At 47.1% G+C, this 20284-nt stretch overlaps 1 protein-coding gene across 1 annotated transcript in view; it reads right to left on the reverse strand.

The window, feature by feature from the left end:
• The window catches only part of LOC104482992 (voltage-dependent N-type calcium channel subunit alpha-1B), a 286868-nt gene that overhangs the window by 168147 nt on the left and 98437 nt on the right, over nt 1–20284 (reverse strand). The window contains exons 4-6 of the mRNA XM_086763488.1: nt 16198–16289; nt 13969–14121; nt 9212–9399 (exon numbers count right to left, since the gene is read on the reverse strand). Coding sequence (XP_086619614.1) covers nt 9212–9399; nt 13969–14121; nt 16198–16289 — 433 coding nt within the window. The remainder of the gene's footprint in view (nt 1–9211; nt 9400–13968; nt 14122–16197; nt 16290–20284) is intronic.

The raw sequence follows: 20284 nt of genomic DNA on the forward strand, positions 1-20284 counted from the left end.
GATGAACACACCGATTTATTATACTGATATATTATATACATCTGCAAGCTATCATTAGCAAATATGTCATTTCAAAGCATAGTGTAAGGCTTCTTTCTGGTGAAATGGGAGATGAGAAATCCAGTCCACCTTCTGCTCAAGAGCAGGATGCTCAGGACAGTTTGGGCATGGAGCTGTAGGGAGGGTTTTGGGGCATGGAGGGTTTTCTGCCACTAGGTTTCTGCCCAGCAGCAGGGCACAGGTGGTACATGATTCTGTTTATTGTTTGAAATTCAGAAAGATACTGAGAATTAGATGACTGTCACACACAAGGGATAATGATAAACTAAATAAACAGTGACTTAAAAGACTCATTTTTCTATATAATAACAAACCTCTCTGCCACTCAAGCAAAACACATGTTGTAACAACATAATGGGATGGAGCAGGCTTAAAACCAGCAGGAAACATGAGTGAAATCCACACTTCTATAAGCAGCTGGAGGAAAGTCTATGCATCAACCCACTGAAGACCTCAAAAGAGGTATTCAGTCTGGACACATAAGGAAAAAAATTGTTTACTATGAGGGAGATGAACACTGGCCCAGGTTGCCCAGAGAGGTGGTGGATGCCCCATCCCTGGAAACATTCAAGGACAGGTTGGCCGGAGCTCTGAGCAACCTGATCTGGTTGGAGATGTCCCTGCTTCTGGCGGGTGGGTTGGACCGGATGGGCTTTAATGGTCCCTTCCCACCCAACCCATTCCGTGATTCTATAAACAGGACATGGGCAATGCACAGGTCACATGCAGGCTCTCTCTCTTGGGATGGCTTTCACACAAGGGGAGGCTTCAGTTAGAATTTTCAGTGCAGTTTTGCGTTCAAGTTAATAGTTTTGCTGATCTGTTCTGTGCTTTTCTTGCAAGGGCTTGGTCATCCTTAAGTCTGTCTCTGCCTTCTGCATACTTCCAGTATCAGTTCTGCAAAGCACCAGTCCACACTCCAGGCTCTTCCCTGCTTCTCCCCCAGCTACTGACTGTCACTCCCATACTGCAACTCAAAGCCGCTGTCAGGCTCTTCGGTGCCTGCTCCTAATCCTGCCATCACTGCCCAACTTCCCTGTAAGTGATCGGTGATACTGAAACACAAGAAATCAACATCAGCCTCACAGCAGCGGAGTGAGACTGGGAATGATCTATCACCTTTGTGGGCACATACAAGACGGCTGATTCTTATTAGCGAGTTAAAGTCATCCTAACTCAATAGCAAATGCAATTTAACACTAACATCATTATGGGATTTTGTCTTCTTTATGAAACTGCAGGGAGAAAGAGAGCACAATTACATCCACACAGCTCCTTCGCACAGCACAGGAGCTCAGCTCCCATCTCCATCACAAGCGCGTGGCACCAGTGCGTTATACGTGCACTGCCAGCTCCGTAACACAGCTCCTCATGCCAGGCATCTTCCTCAGTGCATTTCCAAGAGCAAACACAGGGTGAAAAGAAAAGTTCAGCGCTGGTGAACACCAGGTCCCAAGGGTAATCTCTCCCCAGGACAGGGCTATGGAAATTTCACACTGTATGTGTAACCCAGCCGTTAGATACGGTGTGCTCTTTGCTCCCAGATGCTCTAAAAAGCTGAGAAGTCAGAACAGGCTCTTTGGTACGGACAAGACGCTGGTGGCACATTTCTTCACATACCTCCAAGCATTGCTTGCTTTATCACTGTTAAGTTTTTTCATCTGTTTGCTCCTCACTTTCCACAGTGCGCTGCATTATGAGATCTCCAAGAGGGGTATGTCCTCCTCTTTGAAGACCCAGGTAAATCATAGAATCACGGAATGGTTAGGGTTGGAAGGGACGACCTTCAAAGCCCACCCAGTCCAATCCCCCTGCCAGGAGCAGGGACATCTCCAACCAGATCAGGTTGCTCAGAGCCCCAGCCAACCTGGCCTGGAATGTTTCCAGGGATGGGGCATCCACCACATCTCTGGGCAACCTGTTCCAGTGCTCCACCAACCTCAGCGTAAAAAAAAAGTTTCCTAATATCTAATCTAATTCTGCCTCCCTCTATTTTAAAACCATCACCCCTCATCCTATCACAACAGGCCCTACTGAACAGTTTCTTCCCATCTTTCCTGTAGGCTCCCTTGAGGTACTGGAAGACCGCTATAAGGTCTCCCCGGAGCCTCCTCTTCTCCAGGTTGAACAGGAGGTCCTGGCCATATGCTGTGTTCCCAGAGAGCATTTCAGCTCATGCCACACAATATCAGAAAGCAGAGCATCCTTGTTTTCATGCATCTTTATACAGCTGTCAATGCTAAGTGCAGCATCAGTCCCCTGGTCCGATTTACTGGTACTGCTCTCTTCCAGCCCTGCGTCCTGCCACCCCACATTCAACCAGAGCCGCCCCTTGGATACAACAGAGAACGCAGTGTAAAAAAAAAAAAATATATATATATATATATATATATATCAGAAATGTGTTGTGTGATTCCAAGTGGCAAAACAAAACTTTTCCTTGTGCTGCTTCTTCCTGTTAACGTAATGCAAGGAAAGCACTTCAGCCAATTTTTCCCCCTTCTCCTGTCTGCTCACGCTTTTGCTGGGTAAACGGTTTTGTTCCTCAATATGTTAATTCAGAACAAGGACAGCTGATACATACACATACATAAAGAGTGATCATAGGAGTCTGAACCCACTCACACCCCCTGTCAGCCACTCACACCGCAGGCTGCCAGCCCCAGGACACACAAATACCACTGTGAACAAACCTCATTTATTCTCATCCATCTCAATATCTAGGAGTTATGGATTTGTGCTTTAGTAAACTGGCTTCAGGTCACTTCTAACAGAGAGCAGACAACAGCATGAGGTGTATTAGGAGAGAAGAGCCATTTCAGAGTCACCTCCAGAGTCCCACAGGCTTTTCTAGTGCATTTACTGCTGTGCTGGAGCAGGTGTGACAGTCACACATCAGCAGAGCCAAGTGCAGAACCTCACAGGAAACCACAATTGTGAGCGAAGGGCCAGCAAAAAGCCACTTAAGTCACCTTTAAGCCTTAACTGGCAGGTTTAAGAGGTGCTTGAAAGTGGGGGCCTCTTGAGCCCAGAAGGAATCTCACAATCAGGCAGCGAGCCAGGAGGAACCTTTACCCACATCTCTGAGATGAGGGGATGCTTCACACTATTTATTTCCCTTCTGCTTTCTGTTACACGTTCACGTGCACCCTTCCTCCACCTTCCTGTAGAGTTTTGCACAGGAAACCATCTCATGGCCCAGACAGCCAGTGCTAGTCACATCGAACTCCTTTTCAGGAACATCACCTTTCATTCCTCAACTCACAGTTGTGACTGATGAAGACCAGGTGTCGATGGTTCAATCTTTACAAATAATTGCCCCTAGAAAGGCAAACTCTCCAAACAACTTGCTCAAACACATTCTCTTCTGCCCCTACTAGTCCCAACACATCCACCATCCCACCAACAAAACTATCTCTGGGTTAGGCTGGAAATGAAACAACAATTATATCCCAACCTTCCATTTCTGTATCTTCATAGGAATCAAGAAATTCAAAGACACAAAGGGGAATGAAAAATATCAAGTGAATCATAAGCTATTCTAAATTCAATGAGGGTAAAGTTCTAGTTGGGATTCAATTTAGGGTAGACTTACATTTTATTTGAACTGTTCATTCCTACTTACAAGCATATTAGGTTAGGCCCTGTCTACAGTCTTTAAATACCCACTGGACACTAATATTTGACGGTAGAAAATAGAAGAAACATGAAAAATCTCTTGCCATTAAGATCAAAAGAGAGCGAGCGTACACTTTGACATTTCTCCTTTCCTACCAGCAGTCCCTGTTTTGCAAAGCAAATTCCACCATGTAGCTTTGAACTCCTGAAGAGAAAAGATAAAAGGTGAAAACCCAGCTCTTTGAAAGTCAACATCAAAACTTCTGCCAACTTCAGGTGAATCAGGTTTTACCCATGATTTTCTGCAGAACTAGGACCACAAACCACACTCCTTGGAATCAACTCCTTGGAATCTCGTCGTGCACCTCCGCTGCGACAGCATGACTACACCTCACGGAGGGGTACAGACCACCTAGCTCAAACAGTGCTGGCTGTGTAACGACCACAGCAAGGAGCTCCAAAACCTTCCTAATCCACCGAGTACCCAGTGGAAAGCTTTGGGCTCCAAGCTACCCACAGCTACAGTGCTAGGTCTACCCTAGCTATCTCATTGAAGGCTACCAGTGTCTCTTGTCTCTGCTTACAGGCTCTGTCATGAATGCTTTTACTTAGCATAGTAAAAAAAATTGTTTTCATTTGGGAATTCATGGGCAGGAGCAAGACTTTTCAGGCTTTTCTCACTTTGGAAAACAAGATGAGCTTCCCATGAGAATCAGGATTGAAGGCAGGAGAGTTCCATGATGGATAAGAAGGCTCTGGCATGGGAAAAACTGAGAATTGCTGCTGTAGAAGAGGAAAACAGGAGTTACAGCATTGCCTGTTTAGAAAGTTTTACATCTCCAAACAGCTATATTCACAATACTCAATAGATGAATCAGTCATTCACAAACACTAAGCATATAAACAAGATGATCTAAAATACCATTGTTTCATGTGAAAGCTAGATCTGGAGGAAAATCAGGACTCAGACCCCAGGGCACCAGAGTTTCTCTTGCTGAGCATCTGCATTATTTCCTCCCACTTCTGTATTTGTCCCCCCAGTACTCAGCCTCAGCTTTCTCTACCCAGACTCAGCACCTTAGTTTCCCGAGAACTTGGAGGCCATCACTAGAAATGCTCTCCTCCCTCAGCAGTGCTAAACATCCTCACTCGCCAACAGCCACTGGTTATTGTCAGACATCTATGCTTAAAGCATGATAACAAGTGCAGCATGGTAATACTTGGCATATTAAAATACATTATGGGAACTAATGAATACATTTACATAATGCTCCTGAGAGATTATCTATGACCAGCTACCACTTACCCCAGTAACGGCTCCCTTGGGCACAAGCCCAGTGGATGCAGCAGCCCTCGCTGTCTCTCATCCCCCAGCCCCGGCGTGATGCTCCAGGTGAGCCCTGCTTACTGCAGAACGCGCCTACCCCGAGTAACAGAGCCCAGAGCAGAGCGCGGTCAGCACCGCCAAACGCCAACCCAGAAGAGCTGCATCAGCTGAGAGGCACAACTCCTGTTGCTGGACCAGTCCGGGACCAAACTAGTTCCAGCTGCAGAAAAAGAAATTTGGTTTGCGGCTCTAGGGCATGCTGTATTTGAGCAGCACTGCTGCCCACAGTAAGCTGGTGCTCTAGGTAGGTTTTTCCCTAATTTCGCAGTCCAAAAGATGCTCTGCCCATACTTCAGGGATCTCTGATCTGTCTGGATTGATTGTTCACAACCCTGGACTGCGACATTGAGCCCTCCCACATTGAGGAAAACAGTTTAGTTACTCTATTTTAATGCATTCCCAGATCACGTTGAAGCCTTGAACCAGCTGGAAGTAAGTGCACTCCATTTACTGGAGAAAGGGTGCTTCCCTGTCCTCAGGACACAGCAACTTTCATAAATCACCTGTTGCTCCTTGGACCTTTTTGAGTAGAAACAGGGCACAGCTCCCAGAAGTGCTTGTTTGGAGCAATGGCTCTGATACTACAGTGCTGCTGATTCAGGAGGGAGTTTTCCCCAGATTATTCTTTAAAGCACGTCACCCGATTGATGATTCAGCCTTTTTGCTCCAAGCATAAATCGCCTTCCAGATAAAGCTTTGCTAGAAAGTTTTCATTGGCCCTAATTAAAATGAAACACTGTGAAAGTATAAACAGTGGAGCAGCAAGGAAAAATTGGGCTGAGATTTGTGAACTTGCATTGTCCCTGCCGGCCTAATTCCTCGATTTATCACAGGAGAAGGAGTGACTATTTGCAAGGTAGATCGCTTACTGCAAAGCCCAGCCTTTGATGCTGTTTCTCTCTAAATCTGTAGGCAGGCTGCATCTGGATAACGTATAAAGTCATTTCAGTCCTTTGGAAATGAGAAAATAACCCTTCACAACAAAGCTCTTGCTTTGTAAAGACCCAAGCCAAACCATCTAACTCAACCCCAACCTCCCGCTTTCCTGAACATCAGCTTACACCAAACCCTTCAGCTTGCCTGATGCCACCACAGATCAACCAAAGCTGCTTTCGGGACAGAGCCAGTTCTCTCCCTTGTTTAAATTAATGCTGAACTGGCACAGGACATCTCACCTTGCAACTGATCCCAGCCATCACCACTGCAAAGAAAAAACCTAAGTCATCTGAGGACCTCACGGCAGAGGCTATAGCAGGAAAAGTGGAGCAATAACAAAGCTCTATCGATGCCGGGCAAGCAATCAATCCCCATTTTCCAGAAGGAAATGAATGGCCCATTAAGGAAGGGGTCCATAACCTCAACTTCCCCATAATGGGTCTTGGTCCTAGACTGCCCGGCATCAAAGGGATTTCAGCCCTACAAACGGACGCCACGTGGGGCTGTTGGCTTTAACAGCAGGAAGGGAGAGGGTTTGCACGAGCAAGGCACAAACTTACCCCAACCAAACCAAACACGTGACAGCGGGCACACAAAGGAAGGGGTGAAGGAAGGGCTCTGCTAAGCCTGGGGAGCAGCAGCCTTCCCTGCTTTCTAGTTAGATAGTGGAAGAACAAGCACCAGCGTTTGTGTTTTTTTTTTTTTTTTTTTTGCTAATGCATAATCACAGTTTATATAGATCACGTCTCGCCTTTTGTGGTCCCTCAGCCTTTTGCAAATCTTAATTAAGCAACACATTGAAAGTAGCTTCATAGCTCAGCTCTGATGAGCAGCCTGCATCAAGGGAATGCCGGTTTCCTTGAGGAGACCAGAGGCTGGCATGGACACTAGTTCCACCATTGCAAAATTTTCCTGGCCAAAACCATTCACCCCAGCAATGGAAAAACCAAGTGGTGAATCAAAACTCCCTGAACAAGTAATAACCTCTGACTTTCACCAGTTGCCTGAGCCTAAATATGCTGGTTTGCTTCTCATCCTCCACAAACAAAGGAGAAGGACCCTCACATGTGCTCGCTTACCCCACTGTTCAGGTTCTGGATGCAAGAGGTAACATCCTCCAGCTTCTTCCCATATCAAGCCAGTATGGGTCCAGTAGGGACCCGGTTGATTCAGGCAGCATCAACGCACAGTTACTGGACTGACTGGTTCTAGAAGGATGGACTGCTTGCGCTGCTGTTACCTCTGCACAGTCTGACAACTGCATCCACAAACACCCACCACGCTGGGTTTTCGCTGCACTGCGGTTCGAGCCCACTCACCCTCCACCTGACGAGCAGACCATCCAGGCACCCTCACATCTGTCAGAGACATGAACCCACCAAGCGTTGAAACCTAAGCTGGGATCTCAGAAAAGGCTTGACATCATACAACAAATACTCAACTGCATCTCATCCAGGCATCTGTTTCCAATTAGATTAATGGGTATCTAGAAGAATACTCTAATAGTCTTCAAAGCAACCCCCCAAATCAATACCCAAATAGTAAGCTCTGTTTTTTGCACGCATGTGGTACAAAATGCAGTTTGGGAGCAGATTATCTAATACACCATGTATTGATTAATCAATTCCAGCCAGGATGCTAATGGGCTTTTCTTACAACAGTTGGCACTAGACGGAAGAAGCAGGATTGCTGAATGAGAATGGAAGAAACTGGTTGTGTGATGAAGTTTCAGGGCTAGGGGAGGGCATGCAGGGGGGAAATGGGCCCTTCTAGAGATCGTTGTAAGTGGGCAGAGACTGGGAAGAAATGGAGGAACTGAGCAACGAATGGAAAGGGTAATAAATCAGATCTATTGGCTTCAAACACAGCAGAATTGTATCTTGCAATTTACTGTGGTTGATATTAATAACACCTTCCTTTTGCTACAGAAACCGTGACAGGAAGGTCTGCAAAAGAGCCCAGCATGAGTCTAGAGTCCATAATGAAGTAGACTGAACATTTTGTAGTCCTACTGGCCAGTGAAATGGTCTGGAGGCATTATTAATGCCTACCTTAGTTATTTTTCCACATTGACACTTCCGGCTAGGACAGCATGGCATAACTCAGATAACTGACTCAGCTGTCAGATTGTCCTTCCTTCCCCAGTCAATGGAAGGAAGCAGCCAATGTAGTCATACATCACTGATCATCACCACTCGCTCCCTCCTTCCTGCCCTGGTACTTGATAAAGTCCTTCACCACCATAGAAAATGTAAGTATGAAACAGCTGGACCATCCTCCAGACACAAACCATAGCACTTGACACCCACTGTGGAAACTTGTGAAGAAATCACAAAGCTGGGGAGAACAGGTTTGCATCAGATACACAGGTCCCTTAGAGCTCCCAAAGAGGGAGGTATAAATTACAGACACAAACGAGATCATTACTCTGCCTGAAAGACAGCAGAGTCATTCACTTGTTGCTAATTGGGTGAAGTTGTCCTCCTCTTGGTAAAACTGGAAATAGTAAAACTGACCAAGGTTTTGACCTTGAGTGTCTGTGACAGTCACGGTCCTGGCTGGTAGCAAAGACCCTAGTGAGGACATTCAGCCTAGTGTGTTTCTCTACAGCCGGAGTCATGCCAGCTGCAAAGGCGACTCACAGGGCTTTGTAAAATTGTATTGGAGTTGCCAAAAGTAGTACTGGCTCTCGGTGCTAACATGCAGCTGATGCTGTTCATCAATGTAGGTTACAAGTTTGATCACGAAGGCCAGATCCAGTCAAGAGAGGAAATCTCTACGTACAAATTATTAATGACTCACTGGTTTTGCCACCCTATACTGTACAATTTGGTAACTGACTTTCTTCAGGACACTGTGAGAACATGCTCCCACTCACTCACCACCCATCCTACAGTAGAGCACACCAGCATCTCGGAGTGACACACACCGGTTCTTACACATGGCAACACCACACTGACACAAGACATCATGTTGCAGTAAGCAAGTCTGCAGCCTCAGACCACCACAGGCCATGACAGTGGTTCAAAGGCTCTTAGAGGACCTGCAGAACAACCCTCAACAAAATAGGAACAAAGCTCCTAAAAAGCAGGGTGAGGTGCTAATCAATAGGGGAAAAACACACACTCTATCACTTTTTTCCCAGAACAACCTTTTCCAAACCAACACAATGCATTACAGCACCCCAGGATTCCCCATCAGCAGACTCACATTGTAGAGGATGTCTGTCCACCCCTCCATGGTGATGCATTGGAAGACGGTGAGCACAGCAAAGAGGATGTTGTCAAAGTTGGTGATGCCGTAGTTGGGCCCTTGCCAGTACTCCCTGCAGGTCGTCCCACTCTCACACTGTCTGGCAGGAGGCTCCTCTCCGCAAGGAAAATCTCCCACCTCATCACCTGCAGAGAACAACAACAGGGAGAAAAGTTACTGATGGAAGCCAGACAAGCAGCTGGCGCTGCTGCATCCTCCTTGCACCAGTGCATGAATGTAATTTGAGTTTTGGGCTTCCTTGTGCCACTATGGGCATGTAAAAGACATTACACCCGTGTAATCATAGAATCATGGTTTGGGTGGGAAGGACTCTTTCAAGGCCACCCAGCCCAACCCCCCCTGCCAGAAGCAGGGACATCTCCAACCAGATCAGGTTGCTCAGAGCCCCGGCCAACCTGGCCTGGAATGTTTCCAGGGATGGGGCATCCACCACCTCTCTGGGCAACCTGAGCCACCGTTCCACCACCCTCAGCGTAAAAGAATTTTTTCCTAATATCTAATCTAAATCTACCTCCCTCTATTTTAAAACCATCACCTCTCGTCCTGTCACACCAGGCCCTGCTGAAGAGTCTCTCCCCATCTTTCCTGCAGCCCCCTTTAAGTACTGGAAGGCTGCTATAAGGTCTCCCCGGAGCCTCCTCTTCTCCAGGCTGAATAATTTATATGCTGCTATGTTATAAGAGATGGTTTAGTGGCAGGGTGGAGCAGAGCCATCCTCGAAGTGCCCATAATTTATAGTTTGCCCCACTGTTCAGCCATGTCGTATATGAGAAACGCCACAAAAAAAAAAAAAAAAAAAATTGGTAAAAGGCAATGGCTTGGGAATGGTGCACACTTCAAATGCTGCGAGCCAACCATACAGCCTCATCCAGCAGAGCCAAGTGCTAAACTGACACTATGACATGAAAGCAAAATGGCAGGTTCTTCATCAGTGGCTTAAGCAAGAGCTGCTTGTGGATAACCCCAAAATTGTCCAGATACAGAAGTTAGACCACAGCTGCCTGAGGAGTCCCTGGCTTCGTCCAAGGCAGTACCACCACAGCAGCCTGCGAGGTGGACCAAGAGCTCCAACCCCTCTCTAAGCTTCATGTTTCTGCCCCAAAGGGCGATGCTGTAGAGCATCGGTTCGTGTGGCAAGGAAAGCATCCAGCTGCCAGCTTGCCTGCAGCAGGGGTGGAATTTCTCTGATGAGTTTCCTTTTGGATCCAGAGAAGGCAAAGGAGGATGATTGACACAGTTAAGGACCAGAAGGGTGGCCGGCATCTTCCAGGGGCAACTGTGAAGTCTGAAGCATTGCAGCTCGCCAGAGACGTTGCGAGCACCAACACGGAGCAGTCTGGAAAACTAAAGTGCTGGGTTTTCAAAGTAAATAAATATACTAAGTAATTTTTTATTCACACAGAGATGCAATTTGGGGAATATTAAAGGGTTTTAAAAGCGACATGTTATGGTAATGGAGCAGCAAACTGCACAAAATCAAATTCACCAGGGGGAAACAAGATCAGCACTAACAATAATTAGGAATAATCATTCCATGGAGCAAAGCCCGCAGGAGGAAAACAGGATTGTCACCGTAGCTCCAGGATATATATTTATGTGAGTGACGCGTTTTCCTGTTGACTCAACACCTTAATGCAGGGCATCTCTCTCCAGCTCCCATATGGGTCACCACAGGCTTTCACAAGGGCTTAGTGAGACAAGCCTGCAAAAAGAAAATACCAAATCTGGCTCTCACAGGCCTTTTGTGAGTGTGCCTTAAAAGAGAATCCAGTTTTATCTCTGTTTGGCCTTTTGTTGCCAGGTAATGCTCGGAAAATGGAACGCACATCTACTACAAAAAGTTGGGTGTTTTTTTCCTTTTTTTTTTTTTAAAAAAAAAGAGACCAGAACTGGTCCCTTCTCCCACTGGAAGCAAAACTGATGTCCTCCTCTCCTGGAGCAGCTTCAGAGCACTTGGGCTGGGTCAGCTTAAAAACAATCCTGAGTCAGCAGAACAGGACAACAGGGAGGACACAGGGAGAGGAAGACAAGTCAGGCCTCCACTGGAACACGTGCTGCCATTAATTTTTATCCATTTTTCATTAAAATAGAGAAATGTTCCCACTAGCTCAGAACAGTCTGTCAGGCTGAGCAGCAAAGGCCTTGAATAGCCCTTTTGCCATATTTTGGTCCCCAGCATCCCTCTTCGCTGCAGTTTATTACTGACCTACCCAGGCTACCGGATTGGCAGGGCTACAGCAACATTTGCTGTCGACACCTCGACTCAATTCCCTTCACAAAGTAACAGCTGGTACCTCTCGTGCAGCTCCTGATTCCAGGAAAAATCCCAGGAGTTTGCTCACTTTGGGGATTTGGAAGAGAAACAAGGATGAGCAACTCCTCCTCCTCCTCCAATTTGCTACCCTCTGGCAGAGGCGTCTCTCTAATGAGGCTCTCACTTCCACACTCAAGCCGGGCTTCAGAGCCCGTGGTATCAAAGCCTGGGCTTGTTAATGCACCTCTGTGGAGATGACGAGCACTTAGGTTTTAAAAGGCTCAGCTGATGGTTTTGTGGGATGCTCTGCACTCCGCTCGCAAGGGACCACAGCGCCAGGAAACCTCACCGCGCTCTGCCTTTCCAGAAACCCCATCGTGCCACTTCCCGCCGAGCAGATGGATTCGATCCCCATCATTCATCCCACAACCGGTTCGCTAGCCCTTGAGAAAAGCTGGGGCCGGCGCCTGTAAACACAGGCGCCTTCCCACACCTCCTGGCGAGCGGATTCGGGGGGAGGCGAGCCCGGCCACACCGCATCCTCCCACCGAGACGCCAGGTGCTGGGATGCAGAGATACGCAACGCACAACATTTTCTGGCTGCCCTCCCAATTCCTGGCTGGGAGCCACCCAGCACGCAAGAGTCGCTTACACACGATGTTACATGTGACAAAAATCTGTTCTCCGTCCCCAGGCCTGGCAGAGAGATCTCAGTCATCACTGATGTCAGAGAGTTCTCTGCAGAGAACTCACACAGCTTTGGATTTTTCCCTTTTACGTTAACTAGTTTATGGAAACAGGGGGAAAAAAAAATAATTACTCTTCTCTTTAGTCCACTGGCTAAATTCAGCCCATTAGCAAGAGAGTTTCTGAGCCCAACCTGCAGCCACTACCTGCAAAAAAAGGATGCAAAATTTTTTGCGTCCACCCACCTTGGTTGCAATTTAAGACTTGAAAATGCTCCTAGGAAATGCAAACCTTCTCATCACTGCTTTCTCCCTACCATCGCACCAAGAACGCGCCTGCTTCCTCTACACCTGCATTGTCACCGCCGTTGCCATTCCTCCATAATTCTGCAGCAGCCCCAGAGACCTCGCGGTGGGCCAGGACCTCTCCTGCTTGGCATGAACACACACCCCCCACAAAAAGATTGTCCTCTCCTATAAATCCAATCCAAAAATTCTTTTCTTCCAGGAATTGTTGCATTTCACTCACAAGTCACAACATCTGCCTGCCCTTTACAACTTACGTTATGTTTTTCTAAGATTACACAGGAACACAAGCAAGAACACAATTTCACCCTGCTTTTGCAAAGCTCTGTGTAAACTGAACAGTAAACTGCTTCCACGCCGTTGTTAGAAAGCACCGAGAAGGATGCCCAGAGACTTGGCAGGGATGTTGTTTAATTATCATTTGAATGCATATAAATAAATCAATATTAAGACCTATTAGTGATAATCACTGAAAATATAAGACTGTGTTTTAAAGACAGTCAATTGCACCTTAAATTGCTATCTTTTGGAGACAAGAACAGTATTTTGATCTGTGGATAGCCCACATAACCAACACATATTAGCACTGCTATGAAGGCATATTAAAAAATTACATGGAAAAAAATTGCTTTTTTTTTTTTTTTTTTTAAATTGGGATGAGTTCTGAGCCACGGACAAGCAGCTGGCTTTGACACGGCAGCCGGTCCCAGCCAAGGGTCTCTGGGCATTACTCCTCTCCACCTCCATCCTCTGGGCTCTATCACTCATTCACAGGCAGACACATCATTTACTCTGCGGTGCCCAACTTCCTTGCTTTGCCCTGTTCGAAGGACATTTTTTTATCCTTTCAATATCAAAGGGCTCCTTGCCTTCCATCTATTTTTCTTTTTTGTTTGTTTTAATTTTTGGTTGCTCCCAGACTTTCCACCTTACTAGTTTACACTAATATTCTCATACCTGTGCACCTTGCTCCAGAAAACTTGCAAGGAAATTCAGCGTTCAGCAGCTGTTCATAGAGCTAAAACCGATGAAAATGTAAATGGAGAGCAACGCCAAAAAAAAAAATAATAATAACAACAAAAAAACCCAACCCTTCAACAAGCTGGAACAACAGGAATGTGGCTGTGCATTTCTACTACGAAAAAAAAACTTCTCCCATGAGAGGAGGCCCTCAGCACCTCTATCTCACTCTTCCATAGACTGAGAGTAACTCATTAGCATCGGGGATGCCATGGTGGTGTAAAAGTGAGAGGAGGATCTGTCCCAGTGCACATAGGGTGAGCACAAAGGCTTGTTAACTCAATGTAGGTGAGTAAAGAGGGAGAGAATGCCATAATGTAGACAAGGAGAAGCAACAGAAGAGCAGGATAGAAAGCATCCCGAGGAGATGGAGGGGACTAGAAGCATTATGATGATATGCTGGGAGGGCAGCGAAGCGCAAAGCTCACCCGTCTCGTTAGAGAAGCAGGTTTTATGAAATTTCCCCATGTAAAACTCCAGCCCGATGATGGCAAACATCACGATGGCGAAGAAGAGGAGCAGCCCGATCTGAAGCAGGGGCACCATCGCCTTCATGATGGACTTGAGGACGACTTGTAAGCCTGTGGGGACAATGAAAACACACGTAATCAGTGAGGGGAGGAAAACAAGGGCGTGGGGGTGAGGAGAGGTAGGAAAGAGGGGGTGTCTAAAGGAGAGTTTAGGATTGGCAACAGCAAGCAATGCCACTTTTCCCAGGGCGCAATAAGAAAGAGGCTATAGCTGTAATGCACTCAAGATGTCACAGACAACCAGGAAAGTTAACTTTTTCTTATGCCTTTTCTTCAGATGACAGACTCAAATCTCTCTCCAGATTCAGCGACACTAAAAGGACTTTTCCTGAACCCAGTGGAGTCCCAAAACTCAGTCTGTAGCCAGACCAGGTCCTTGAGGCAGAGCCTGCAGCAGAGTGGATGGAGCAGCAGAGCTGGGGACCGCAGCGGCACCCCATCTCAGGGAGGGCAGAGAGTGCTGAGCTGCACGGAAAAGCTGTGATGCTGCTGTGCCTATCACACCACGCTTCTGGAAAAACAAAGCCCTGTGTCTAGGGCTATCTATACTTCCATAGTTTTTTCGCTGGCACTAAAACTCATTTTTCAATTAAAACCAGGGGAGATAAGGCGAGAGAGGCTGGAGAGATGGAGGTGTCAGATAACATCACGCAGACCTGCGTAACAAAAAAACTTCAGCCGTAAGCAGCAGCTGAAAGCCACCTTGGTGGCCTGCCCTAAGGTAGGAGATTGAAGGATTGTCATTGTTATGCCACCTTGTACAGCACTACTGAGGTCAATACAGGCATGTGCAGAAAAAAAAAGTATGAAGATCTGTTGGATGGGAAAAATACTGGGAGTGTAGAAGAAAAGCATATACCTTGCTTGTGTATGAATACACCTCAAGGTCGTACATACACTACACCAAAAAAAACCCACACCACGCAGCTTTCACAGCATCACTAAAAACACGAGAGCAAAAAAATGCTCTGTGGGAAAATATTGTGGTGGTCCAGGACACATCACTGAGTGGGAAACCACATCCTCCTGGGGGAAACATGTGACCCACACCAGGAGAGGGACACCCCTTGGTGGCCACCTCACTTCTCTGACATCCTTAGGCTGTCACTACCGCAACATCGTATTACTTTGCACAGGCAAGAAGCTCATGAAAAGTCAGCCAGAAGCATCTCATTATTAGAGATCTTGTTGATAAATCATTAACAAGCCCAAGCCCAGCCAAGGACCTGGGAATTCAGATTCAAGCTCTGCCCATGAAAGGATCCTGATTTCAGGAAATTTTGGTGCTGTTTTTGCAAAGCATCACCCTTTACTGGATTTCTACAGCATGAACATTTCAGTCCTGAAGCAGCCAGGGAGGTGGCAAAGCTGACGCCCCAACCCATCGTCCCGGATGAGAAAGGGCTGCCTGGCTGCCAAGGGGTTAATGCAGAGGGGAGCAGAGCATCCCACAGAGCAGTGGTTCCCTTTCACTGGCTCTTGCTGGAGGAGAAAGAGAAATAAAATAAAATCTCTGTTCCACATTCAGAAATGAAACATACTCCTGAGAGCAATCTCACACGCAGAGCAGTTGGTGAACAGAGACCAAAAAAAGGCAGCAGGAAAGAGTGTGGGGACTTCGATGGTTTCAGGACATCAGCAAGGCACGATGCAGCTCCTCACCAGAGCATTCAGACCCTTCAGGCTGGCAGGTAAAGCAGATCAAGCTGCCCATTAAGGAGGCAAGTCCAAGTCCTGTCTGCTCTTTCCCCTTATTAAAGGGGTAAAATGCCCAGTGCAGGATGCTCAACTGGTAAATACCATCAGAAGATCCAAGCTGAGGGCCTGAAAGCTGCAAAATCTGGGTCTCAGGTCTTCACATCCCAGAGAATTCATTGGACCCTAAAGGCAAAGGAGTCCTAGGATGAATCCCTGCTGCTCATCTGCAAATTTGGGAGCACAGCGCTGAAATCACCTGGCTGCACACAAAACGGGATGATGGAAAACCAGAACCTAGCAAAGGCAGGAGCTACAGACCGTGAAGAAGCAGGGGAAGAAAATATTGCTCAGAAAAGCATGTAACACCCCAAAAGCCATAGAGCACCTCTGGCCGTGAAGATTTCGCTATTATGCTATCACAACACTCACTTGGGATTCCCGACACAAGCTTCAGAGGCCGTAGCACTCGGACAGCTCGCAGGGTCCGCAGGTCAAAATCAGTGCCAGCAGTTGCTAGAATCCTAATTGTAGGAGAGAAGAGAGGGGAAAAATTCAGATTAAATTCAAATTCCTCTTTCCCAAGCATGGACAAGTGTTGTGTAAAACCAGCAAATATTCAAGCTGTTTTAAACTTTATACTTGTGATCATATTGCAAATTGTGTCTGCTGTAAACCATCAGCCCATGCGCTCCTCCAGAGCTGCCCAGAAGCGCTCAGAATATAAGAAAATCTGCAATACCTGCCTGCTTATGAGGCCACTTACCCATAGCGAGCAGGCCTGGCTCTGGCCATAAAAAAAAAGCAGCACCCTGTACTTAGAAGAAAGCACACACTATTTTTCAGGGAGGCAGTGAGAGGGAAATAAACCCCTCAGTTATGCTAGAAACTACCTGCCAGAGCTTTTCCCTGTAATAAATTCAGAAATCCCTCCAGTACTGATGTCTCCTAATATCTGAAGCGGTTTCTAGTTATACAGTTTACTCTGTGTGTGCAAAATTAATTTTTGTTCAGAGCATCTTATTTGAGGAGAATATCCAGAGAGCAGGGTACAAGTATTTCCTCCGATACGCTGCAGTAACTCTGGTAAGAAATACAGCCCCCAAACCAAAATGATTCTTAAAATTTTAAGTGCTCTGCACAGAAAATGAAATGGCTTCGGTGTTTTAGGGCACAGGAAAGGAAGGAATACTGTCAGTGTCCATGAGCCACAATGACGCAAACTCGTTAAGCGAAGGCCCTGCAAGGCACACTGCCCCACCGAGAGCACGGCAAAATCGTGTTGATGAATTACTGCAGCACTTCCTATGAAGCTTCACAAAAATATTCTTGATTTGATACAGGGCTCCTCTAACATATGCCAACCATGCAGTTAGTCCAGAGCAAAAGCCCTCTCCATTGGCTCCCATCGACTGCATCACTTAAGGTGATTAAGGAATTGCCGTTAGTTTGTGCTAGGTTTGGCCCCAGGGTGTTTCACCAAGATGGAACTGGCTGAACAACCAGCCCACCAGTGAGGTCTGCAAGCCCCAACCACCCGGTGCCGAACGTAGAAGATGTCACCACTCTGGTAACCACAAGTGCTGAAGGCGCTGCCCACGTAGAACCAACCTTGCCCATGCTCTGACCCTTCTCCAAGGGCTACAGCAGCAGAAGGGATTTGCAAACCTGGCTGAAAAGGGGAATTCCAGAGCTGGAAGGAGGCTGCCAGGCTCAGGCTGTTCCCTAGGGATTAGGCCACCAGACACAGCAAGAGTCCGGTGCCGGTGCACAGAGATGCTCAGGGAACATCAGAGCACCCATAAGGTGCTTCTGCAATTCATCTGCGCCTTTTTCTTGGCTCCTGATAACCGGCTGCTGAGCATTCAGCAAAGTGGCCAGCTACCACAAAAAAAAAAAAAAAAAAAAAAAAAAAAAAAAAGCAGAGTATTTCAAACTAGACATATAGTATTATGCAGGATGCCTGGCAAACTCAGCAGTGCAGGACATGGCCACGTAGCGAATGCTCACAGCATGGCCACATTCAGCTAAGAACCCTGCCCTTGACTTACTGACTGACTTAATGCTGCTGCCAAGCCTGGCCCATGGAAGAGCAGGATCAGCATCGCTGTGCGGAAAGGGCCAGACTCCATCAGCAGGAGGTGCTGGAGATCAGGAAAAAAGCATGCTGAGATGCTGGATGGCAAGAGAGGCAGCATCAAGCCAGGACCTGAGGAGCAGAGTACCTATTCTATAGGACACCTGTTCTTACATTCTCATGACCAGAAAATTCACATTACATCAGCTCTTTCGATGCAGTTGGAACATAAGCAACAGGAGACAATTTAAACCAAGAACCATCACACGCAGAGACTTCAAATTTAATCTTCTGCACCCTTGCCAATGATTTCGTTGCTCTTCTCCCCTCCCTCCATCCTCACAGCTTAATTGCTCACTTTTAAACCTCTGCAGTCTGGGAATATCACGCACTTCAAGTCAAAAGATAATCTTAAACATCCACCTTGGATGTTGCTACTAACAGCACAATTAGTCTCCAGTGAGCTGAGATGGATTTGTGCTGTCATCAGGCAGAGCTCCTGGTACCAGCTGAGAGGAGGGGTGCTTGACACGCTCACTGGTTTGTTTCTAAATTCAAAGAGAAAATGGCGGTGAACAGAGGACACAACAAATTAGTCCCACGGTGCCAGTAAATGTTCAGTGGATGGAGGTCTTCATTCCAGTCTCATCTTCCTAACAGGCTTGATGCTAAAAACAGTCTGCTCAGGCTATGGCAACCCTCCTCCCAAGGCAAAACACCCTGTCAGTCAGTAATTCCCACGTCACCAGTGCTTTGCTCCCCTAACCCACACAGGGCACCCTCTGGCCCACCATCTCCCGTGGCTGGAGAGCTGGCCCATCCATCGTACCAAACCACATGCAAACTGTCCGTGCGGCCGAACTGTCACTGCTACGTCAGCCCATGAGTCAGTCACTCTTCAAAAACAATATAAGCCTGTCCAGATTTTGTCTGGAGAGAAAAAAAAAAATAATAATAAATACAGCTGCATCCTGAACAAAGCCACTTTTGGTGGAAGAAACGGAAAACCGAGGGGATGAAGCTGTAGCTCTAGGTCTAAAAATCCACATTTGGCGTTGCAGGTAAATGAGGCCGGTGGTGAGGAAACGCAGGTGGGCACCCAGCCCATTTCCGGCACCAGCCAAAGCAGGGAGGGCTGGATGCTGCAGCCTTCTCGCGCCGTGTGCTCGCAACCGTGGCTCTGCGGCCCCAGGCTGTCCAAACGGTGGAACCAAGGGAAAGAGGGCCCCAGGACTTTTAGAAGTGCTATGGGGTCAGAGTCCACCCCAGGAGCCGTGGCACATGGGCTCTTGCGGCTCCAAAGAACCCACTGGCAGAAAGTTGATGCCCAGAAATCGCAAGGGAAGAGGCGAGTGGCAGCTTTCGGCAGCCAGAGCCCGGAAAAGCAGCTCCGTGAGGGGAAGCCGTGCCAGGGCAGAGATATTGCCTCTTATCCCTACAAAAGCTAGTTCACATCTGCTTAGTCTGTTCCCTATACTGTTCACAAATACGCGTAGAAAAATGACCCAGTGAGGGAAAGGCCTTAATTAACTTTGCGTCATTGACCCAAGTGCCATCTTTCTGTTTTACTTTTTCCCCAACTAGAGCTGAAAGCTCACAGAAGCCGCTGTGAGTTAGGCCAGAACAAGTCGGAAGTTATCATTAAAAATAAGAAAAACAGAGAGATCAAAGGAGCTGGCTGACAAGCACGGCCTGACAACCCTGCCAAAGCATCCCCAGCTGCACGGACAGCCGCCGAGAACAGAGCAGAGGTGATGGGTGAGCCAGTGCCGGAAGAGGAAATCAGCTGTGAAAGGTGAAAAAACAGCAAAAGAGAAGATTTTAAGAGATAACCTCACAAAGAAGAATAAATGGCTTGACCTGGCCCTTTTTGTATCTTAAAGGATTGTACAGAAACACTGAGATTTGATAGGCTTAGAATGTTGTCTTTGACAGCACTTCAAGTGTTTAAGTGCAAAAAGTCTCATTAAAGAAGTTCCTCTGTGTAATTTGCCTTTTTTAGGAGCAGAACACCATCACAAATGCTTGAGGAAAGCAGGATTTGTGCTAATGTATTTAATGTCTCATCCCTGGAAACATTCCAGGCCAGGTTGGCCGGGGCTCTGAGCAACCTGATCTGGTTGGAGATGTCCCTGCTCCTGGCAGGGGGGTTGGACTGGGCGGGCTTGAAAGGGCCCTTCCCACCCAAACCCTTCTGTGGTTGTATATGCTGCTGTGGAGGGTCTGGGCACACATCCTGCCAGCCCAGCAGTGCTCAGGACCACTGCACTCGTTCCTCACTTTCGCAATAACTTGGTTACATGGTGTGTTCTGTATCACCACCTCCACCACCGAGCTCTGACTGACATCTGTTCCCAGAGACAGAGAGCAAGTTTTTGATAAACATTTGATAACATTTGTTCTAGCAAAGCCTGGAATAAATTATAAAAGCCTTTGAGTATT

The sequence above is a fragment of the Chlamydotis macqueenii genome, chromosome 20 (genome assembly GCF_036417535.1).
Source record: "Chlamydotis macqueenii isolate bChlMac1 chromosome 20, bChlMac1.mat, whole genome shotgun sequence".
Classification (NCBI taxonomy): Eukaryota; Metazoa; Chordata; class Aves; order Otidiformes; family Otididae; genus Chlamydotis; species Chlamydotis macqueenii.